Raw genomic sequence first — 9366 nt, forward strand, 5'->3', positions numbered from 1 at the left:
TCTAAGAAACATTTGGCTGTTTTCATTCTGCTGGCCACCAAAAGTTATTCAGTTAATTTGTGCGTAATTTCATGATTCCAAATCTTATGTGAAACAGATAATACTTTAGTGGATTCCCAGTGCTAAGCAATACTTACTTTGCCAGTGGCAAATAGATTCTTAGTCAAGCCTTCATAAGTTAAGAAAATAACTTTCTTATATTTGCCATTAAGAAGAATCACTTGTGGATCTAGCGGCTATCTGTGACCAGTGATTTCTTGTAGTTTATCGATTATATATTGCCTTGTACCTGGCATTGCTAGAGAATTATAAGAAACAAAAAAATCAGTGGTTTTGAAATCAGTAGTTAAAATCAGTGCAATTTTGAAAGGTTCAATCTACCATTTTGATACAAAATGATGTCCAATTCCAAACATAGATAAAAACCTGTTCCTTGATCTCAGGAACCATCATGCAAAATTTAGTTAAAATAACATAAATGCATAGCGAACAGAGAAACATCTTTCCAAAATATACAGTGGGTAGGTGATAAGTGTTTGTTTCTTTGCTTCCTTTTCAACAGGGATGGGGAACTTAAGACATTGGGGCCAAATGTGGCCTATCTGGCCCTCAGGACTCTTCCTGAGGCCACACACCCTGCCCCCCATATCCCTCTCCTGCTTTGCACCTTCCTTAGGTGGTACAATGATGGTTTTCTTCCATTATGTGAGGAAGAGACCATTTGGGGTTTCATACATAATTTGGGGTTTTGTATATAAATGACTGCCATCTGCGAAGAGGCTCATCTTGTGTAGAACTGCATTCCCTCTTTAGATATTATTGTTCTGCCTTATTGCCCTGGCACGTGACTTATTTACCACCAGAGCAAAGGAGAGAAGGGCTAAGGGTCAGCCTTGTTTAATTCCTTTTAAGATGACAAACTGTTAGGAACTGCAGCCATTCATTTTGACAGAGGCCTTCAGCATAGCACAGAGGAGGGCATCCTTGTTTCTGTCAAAGGCTATATTCTCCTTGGGGAAATGGGGGGGGGTGAGGGGACAGCACATACTTGCGGTGGGCAGCATGTCTTTTGCATTTCCCTTCCCTCCTAGCTGCTGGGGAAGGGATAGATCGCTCTTGACAGAGAGAGAGAGAAAGAGACTGACATACATCCTGTGCAGGTGGGCATGTAGATTTTAAGTGAATATTCTTGACAATCCACAGCATTAAGTGTCACTTATTCTCTACTGCCTGTCTAAAATTACTGATAATGACTGATAGGATCAGATAACCTGCTCTCAAGTTAACTTTATAGCTCCTGAAGTAAGTTGCAAAACACCATTACTCTCCTGCATCTAGTTAACAGGTTTTAATTTTTTGTCTTGATTTATGGCAGGATTGGGCCTCGTACAGCGTATTCGACCTGATTTCAAGCGAAAGTACTCATCCATGTTTGATGATGATACAGTCACTGAATACATCTACCATTGTAACGTGCAGACACCAAGGTAAGCAAATGTTAGCAAATCCTAAATACTAACAGCAGTAGCAGCATATGTGGTGGGATGGAGCTGTTGTCTCAGTATGAGTGTCACTGCTATTTACCTGCAAAAAGCTGGTCCTGGGCAGGGGTGAGATTGGGGCTCATGGTTGCAGCAATGGGAGTGCTGGATTGGCAGGAGCACACCTGTTGGTGCAGCCGCGCCGCCTCTCCCCATCCAGGTAAGTAGCAGCGACACCAGTGTCAGGAGAATGGCTCTGCCCCATCATGTGCATCGCTACCGGCTAATAGTGAATTGATTCCTTGAGCGTGGATTCCATCCATGGTATTATCCCAATACAAGAAGGAAATATCGGCAGGCTTAGGAGAAGTTCATTGTTTGCAGAAATACAAATAATCTTCAGGGAAGAAAAAGGCAGGGAACACCCCAAAACAACCCATTGACACCTGAGCATGCTCAGTGAGCACTAAATGCTGTCTCACTCTTGTGGGTTGGGAAATAGCGTATTCTGGAAAAGGGAGAGCATGGCTGGATGGCCAGAACTCTGAACAGGAGCACTGCAACATTTTGTTGCAGGTCCCACTTGTGCGTTATTATTTGAATTTATAAGAAATCTTAAATCCCTTGTTGCATACATATTTCATGCTGCTAAGCAGTGTGTGAAAACTGCAAATGAACAAACAATCCTAATCTTGGAACTTAATTTTGAATTGTTACCTTAGAAATAAACCTCTTTTTGCCAGTGGACTGAAAGTTGGAAGGTTACGTGAAATTAGAAGTACTATGCAGAGAATTGGTTTTTCAGATGCTTTCATATGATATGACAGTGACCCAAGAATTTCTAAAAAAAAAAATGCTGACTTCCGTAGAATATCTACTTTTTAAAAGAAGGCTTGGGGTCTAAATACAACAGGGACATCTTCTCCTCTGCCCTGTCATGACCCTTTAAGATGAGCTGAGAGTGCCGTCTTACTTGGGCCTTCTTTGCACCATGCTCAGCAAGGGCATATAAGAGGCATTCTTAGTGGCTTTTCTACACTTGTGAAACTCTCATGCCCTAAGCCTGAATACTTTCTGGAAATATTAGATCTTCTTGTTTTAAAATGACAGGGAAAGTTGAGCAGGAATGAGATATAGTGCTTTGTTCTACATAGTTTAATATAATAAATTGGGTATTTTATTGTAGTTTGTTCAATTATTGTTCAAGCTATAATTCATGAAACTCCAAAGTGGTTTACAAAATCCATTTTACTCTAACGAGGCTTACTTATTAACACCTTTCACCCAACCCCAACAGCACACATGCTTCTACCTCCTGCTGTCTTGAAATAATATTCCATCTTAAAGTTTGGCAAGGCCATGATGGCCCCATTATGAAATTGAATCAGTTAGGGATGTTGAGCTCAGCAGACCTTTTGGGCAAGTGATTTTCAACTTGCTTTGTCAACTCTCTATTACCATTGTGATTGAACATTTGCCATATACTTTCCATGGTTTTACAATTTTAGCACCTGATCCTGAGAAAGCTACTTTGCTTCTGGGGAAAGAGAATGATGGTTATTGCCTCTTATGCATCAAAATGTCTTTCTTTATGCTGTGCAGCACTTGCAGGTTCCTACTTTGTGATGTTTGGAGTAGTAACTTACTGCTGCTTTATATTTACTTGTATTGTGCTCCTTCCAGGCATGTGTAATTTTGTATGCATGTTTGAGCTAATGGGAAGCTTCAAACCTGGATGAGTTTTCTCACTTTAGATATGCTTAACATACGACAAACCCAAGAGAACACTTTTAAAAAATGTAAGAAGAACTGCAGTGTTAGGTGGTGATAGATAGACCTGCAAGGCCAGGTGTACTGTGTCATAGCCTTTCTTTTTTCATTGATATTTTTAAGTGGCGAAACAGCTTTCAAGAACATGACAGTTCCATATGGATGGGCAAAAAGGCCAATGCTACAGCGGATTGCCCATATGAACCAAGTCATTCCTATCACTGTGATTTATGGGGCACGATCATGCATAGATGGCAATTCTGGGACCACCATCCAGTCTCTACGACCAAATTCATATGTGAAAACAATAGTAAGTTGGACATTCAAGTCATTATTATGTTTACTATTATGAAATTGCCTGCTCTTTGCAACATCTCTCAATGACAGCTTTAGGATTTTAAAAGGACAACGTAAAACCAAAACTCAAAATCAAAAATAAAATTACCTTTTAAAATATTTCTTCATCATTACACTAATACTTCCTTATCTTTCATGCATAAATGTAAAAGGCAATTTGTTTTCTCTGCTCCAGAGTAATGGATCTGCCTGTTGAACAGATGACGGTGGAGAAGGTTTCTGTACTTTGTCCTCTCCCACAACACTTGCAAAACTTTAGGTTTTGGGAAGAGCAATTCACACAAGTTAAGCTACCATAGGCTTTTAGATGTACGTGCCTCATGATTACCAGTAGTGCATGGAGTGGGAAATGATCCATGCACAGAATATCTGGTTTTGTAGATTGCCTTTGAAGCTATTTGAATTCTCATATGCAACAAGACATCAAACATGCAACATCTAAAATGTGAATTTCAGCAAAATACCGATTCAGGTTGTTGATTCTGTCCATCTCTCTTAAATAATGTAATGTAATTTGAGGTCTGGACATGAATGGCAAAGAAAAAAACCTCAGTAAATATAGATCTAACTTTTCTTTTTGCATAGGATATCCTTGGAATGTACGTGTAAGGAACACCCCTGAATAGTAACAGATATTTTGCACTTCCTTTTAAAAAGTGATGTTTGCCTTCATCAGATTACTCTTACAACTTCTGTTGCTATCTGAAGCAAATTAATTTAAGCACTCACAGTTTTAAAAAAAGATGGTAAAAATAAAGATTAGTCTCCTCTCTTGACCAAGGATACCATCGTAGTCACTTATTTCTAAAAGTGTCTCATATAAAGTGTTGCACATTAATAGAGCAAATTGACCTGAGCCTGCAGGCTCATAATCTAAAGAAGAGGCAAAATTGGAGGAAAATGAGAAAAACAAGGATAAAGTAGGGAATTATTTTACAGTTTGGTATACCGGTCACAAATCTTGGATCCTTTTTGTTATGTCAGCTTTATTAACCAGAAACAGAATTTAAGTTGAAATTAAATTAAACCAACACTGAAGTAATGTGTGTATGCAGAGACTTTGTACCTTATTGTTATGCCAGTGCAAATTTGTAGCACTATGCTGATATCACAAACTCGGAGAATGCGCCAGTGCATTAGTATGAGCCTTTGACCAATTGGCACAGAGGCCTTTGTAGCCACAGATGACGCAGAGGCATCATGTACATACAGGATGTGATGGAGAAGGGGCATAATAGGCAGCAGCTTGCTTATGTGGCAGCCTAAAAGCATTACAGCTATACAGAGCCAACTTTGTTAATACAAGCCTGTACTACATAATAGTTGATAAGATGTTTTAGAATGGGACTGCAAGTGAAGACAGCATTGCATGACTGCTTCTGTGTGAGCTTCTCTGTGCTATCCTGCAGTTTGTATCTGTTTGGGGTAATAACATTCAACATCTCATCTTTGGAATCCTTGACCTGAGTTTTTGTCCAAACTCTTGCAACAGTATGAATTTGGGGAAAGTGTATATTTTCATAGGATGATATCCATACTAAGAGTAGACTCATTGAGACTGATGAACATAAGTAACTTAAATCCATGGATTTCAGTGGGTCTACTCGGAGATTGACTTAGTTGGGTATCACCCATAAACACTCTTTTTCTTATAAGAGAACCTTAAATAGATTTTTTTTCCTCTCCCCCCCCCCCCCCGCTCCAACTTCTTCCATAGGCTATCCTTGGTGCAGGTCATTATGTGTATGCTGATCAACCTGAAGATTTCAACCAGAAAGTTAAAGAGATCTGCAGTTCTATGGACTGACATCATTCTATTCTTGAGAAAATCCAGTCATGGACACAATTCAGAGCAATACTTTGTAGTACATTATAAAAGTTAAGGAATACAGCAGTTTAGAAACAAACATAGATTTTGTTTGCACCATTTCTTTCAAAATGTTTGCACACTTTAAACCATACAGTGCCTTTTGCTGGAATGGGGAGATAACACTTTGTACATTTTAGTTTGATTCTGTTCTTTGTATATTTAGATAAGGTGCTTGTCTCTATATATACATATATTAAACACAACATTTTAAAACTGGATTTTTTTATTTTAAAGAATGTAGAGCTTTTAAAATTGTGCTCTCTACGTACAGGAAGAATTTCAGTATTCATCATTCTTATTAAAATACTTAGTAAAGTTGTAGTCTGGCTACTTTGGCATTCAGTATCCATATGTTGTAGTTCTACATTTTTAAGAATCTGAAAGTGTTTTACAGTTTTTCTTTTGAATAGGGAGAATGTATTTAGAATATCTTCACATTTTATTGTACCTTATGAAGTGGACTTTGCCAAAATAATTAACATTGATGAGCACCCAGGAAAAGAACAAAAGTAGAGCCATTGCTGTTCACTGCAGTAATTGCTGTCCTTGGGTGTTCAGGAGCTGCATTTTGTAAGATGTTAGTACTGCTGATAACTTGTGCTTTTACATAGACATTGTAAAATCTGAAGACAACATGCCTTTGCGTAACCTGTTCATTTGGTGATATGATTATTGCAAGATATATTGCTGACTCAATTCTCACATTTTTACATGTTGACTAGAATTCCATGTTTGATTAGTCCTTGGATAAAATGATCCCTAATGTTTGGATGAATATGCTTTTTCTTATAAATTACTGGAATTTTGAGCCAGTCTAACTGGAAAATGTCTAACTGTTAAAACCCAAGTATCCTGTAAGAAGAAGGCATCTTAGATTAAATAATACAAATGAATCAAGAAACATTACCTCAGAATTTTTTTATTAAAATACTTGATTTTATGCAGTGTTTTTAATAAGAGCTTGTTTCGGCTCCGGTTCTTTACAAAACTGTCTATTTTTAGGTACTTGGTTAAAAATAAGATTTTTTGTGTCAACGTAATGACAAGTGGAATGGCTTGTAAACCAAACTGTCTACGCAATAACTTATTGGTTAGCTTTGAATGTTGAAATAACTACTGAATCTTCAATCTTTATTATATAAAGCCAACTAGTCTCAAATAATGCTTGAAAATCAGTTATTTTGCTGTCTCATGTAGGTATAATATCAGATTGTATTAAAGTAATGGAAAGTGTTCCCTGTGCAAGAGATTTGCTTTCCTGGTACTATGATAAAATCAAACAGTTGCCAAAACTTCCTTGATTGTGAAGTTAAGTGTGTGCTGAATGTTGTCAGCATTGTGTCGTTCTGATTACTTTTTCTTTCTTTTTTAAAACAGTATTGCATAGTAAACTCCTGTGTTCAGAACTAAAATGCAGAATCTTGCTTTTATTTGGCTAACCCAAAAATATGCAGTGTTTAAAAAAAAAGTAAGAGGCAACAGTATTTATCATGTAAGACTGGTACAATGTTTAGTACACCCCACTGTGGGTTGTATCCCTTTGTGATCCAACAGAAACTTCCTTGTTTGGAAAGAAAGAGGGTTTTTTGCAAATTCCCCTTCTCTTGCAGATTCCCAAAGGGTCCCCAAAATAATATGAGAACGGAAACACAGCCATCCTTTGAAATGTGTCCTTATCCGAATTTTGTGATGCAGTTCTCCAACCAACCAGCACTTACATAAATGCATATATTAGGGGAAAATATCGATAAAAATGAATATATGAGTGAAACTAAGATAAAATGCATTACGTTAGGAGAAATTGCTTGCAAAATATGTAAATTAGTCAAAACAGCATACAAAAATGTGTTTATTAGGAGAAATTTGCACTAAAATGCTGAAGAATTTTCATGGGGATTTTTTAAAAAATCTTGCAAATTGTTGCAGAAACGTGGAGGACTGAATTTAAGATTGGAAAAAATGAGAAACTGAGAGAACCAAAACGGACAGATCCTTCCATCTCTACTACTGGGATGTCAGCCTAGGCTCTTTTGGAGTAAGGGCAGAATACAAATTCAGATATTACTACTACTACTACTACTGATGATGATGATGATGATGATGGAATAAATTGGTCAGACTCCAGCTGAACATAACAGATTTATCTGCCACCCAGTAGCACAGATCAGAACTCCTGAATATTTTCTTCTCCTTGCTCCTGATCAGACTGACACTATTTTTACCATCTTTCTGTTATTAGACCAATTTATACTGACAGTTATGATGAATAGTGAAGGACTGATTCTTGCATTTTCTTTTTAATATTCACATAATAGATACCTATTAAAAATCAACCAAAGGCCATCTAGTGTTCACACATAATGTTCCACTGTTTTATGAGTGGCATTTGACACACACACTTGGAAAGGGACAAAGGTCAACTGTTGTGCTCTGTTGTCAGTACAGATCACAAGATGGAGCACATCATCATGGCAACCTCCAATTGATCTTGCCTGACACCCGGTTTCTGTAAGTCACTAAAAGGTGATATAAATGAAGAATGAAATCTAGATTACTGCATGTAGGCAATAAATTATTCCTGTATCCTGTCTGGAAAATTAGCATCCATTCTGAAGCACCACATTTGTTTGTCACCTATTTGAACTAACTTGTCTTAAGTGCAGCTGTTTACCTCATATATATTCATGTCACCTTCCAAGCCCCTCTTAACATTCTAATCTACTCCACAAGTGCTTTTGAAATCTCTTGCCTTTGTTAGGATATGCTGAAATGGAGCAGGAAATGAAAGGTTCCTGATTTAAAATAGCTTCTGTATATCCTTTGACTCTCTCCATGGGGTGCATAATTAGAATGCTAAAATAAAGGTTAAAAATAGAAAGGCAACAGAACAAACAAAAATGTCCAGGAGTTCATCTATAGGTTCCTTCCACAGATCTCTGTGTGTGTTCATAAGAGAACTAATATTAATGCTAGTACTAATAATAAGCTACACTAAGGGGTTTTGCTAGAATGCATCCACATCACAGGGCTTTTGCATGTGCAAGATGAATGAGACTGAGTCTCAGATCTGTTTGGGCTCCCTCTGGGTGGAAGGGCAGGATATACATTTAATTAATAAATAAAAATCCAAGCATTTCCGTGTACACAGCATATACTGATATTCAACATTCTAAGGAAAGAATACAGGGGCCAAAGAAGAAATAGGGTCACATGAGTGAGGCCTGCAACAAAATGGTGCCAGAGATCTTTACCTCGTAATAGGAGTGCTCCTGTTCAGGGTTCCAGACATTATCGGATACTATAACCTGGTTTCCCGGCTCCAACCTAGGAGGATGGACTGAGGAGATGGACTGGGGAGAAGAGCAGTGATGATATTGGATGGGATGAAATAATAATAATAATAATAATAATAATAATAAATTTTATTTTTAAGTCGCCTATCTGGCCGTGACAACGGCCATTCTAGGCGACGTACATAAAAAGATAAAAGGATAAAAATACAACATTTAACCAGAACAACAGTCGATGAAAATCTAAAACCGCCCATCTATACAGCTAACCCTAGTCCACCCCAGCAATCCTGTATGCCTGCCTGAATAGCCAGGTCTTTAAGGCTTGGCGGAAGCCTACCAGGGAGGGGGCATGGCGAAGATCATAAGGCAGGGAGTTCCAGAGGGTGGGGGCCACAATTGAAAATGCCCTCTCTCTGGTCCGCACCAGCCTAGCTGTTTTAACTGGTGGGACCAAGAGAAGGTCTTGCATGGCTGATCTTGTCAGGCGGCATATTTGGTGATGTTGGAGGCGCTCCTTCAGATAAACTGGTCCGAAACCGTAAAGGGCTTTAAAGGTTAACACCAACACCTTGAATTGGGCCCGGTGCACAACTGG

At 38.1% G+C, this 9366-nt stretch overlaps 1 protein-coding gene across 1 annotated transcript in view; it reads left to right on the top strand.

Moving 5' to 3' along the window:
* Positions 1-6890, top strand: part of ABHD5 (abhydrolase domain containing 5, lysophosphatidic acid acyltransferase) — a 42272-nt gene extending 35382 nt beyond the window's left edge. The window contains exons 5-7 of the mRNA XM_061587074.1: positions 1376-1487; positions 3375-3561; positions 5326-6890. Of these exons, the coding sequence (XP_061443058.1) occupies positions 1376-1487; positions 3375-3561; positions 5326-5415 (389 nt within the window). The 3' untranslated portion in view covers positions 5416-6890. The remainder of the gene's footprint in view (positions 1-1375; positions 1488-3374; positions 3562-5325) is intronic.
* Positions 6891-9366: the final 2476 nt, after the last annotated feature.

The sequence above is a fragment of the Rhineura floridana genome, chromosome 10 (genome assembly GCF_030035675.1).
Source record: "Rhineura floridana isolate rRhiFlo1 chromosome 10, rRhiFlo1.hap2, whole genome shotgun sequence".
NCBI classification, from domain to species: domain Eukaryota; kingdom Metazoa; phylum Chordata; class Lepidosauria; order Squamata; family Rhineuridae; genus Rhineura; species Rhineura floridana.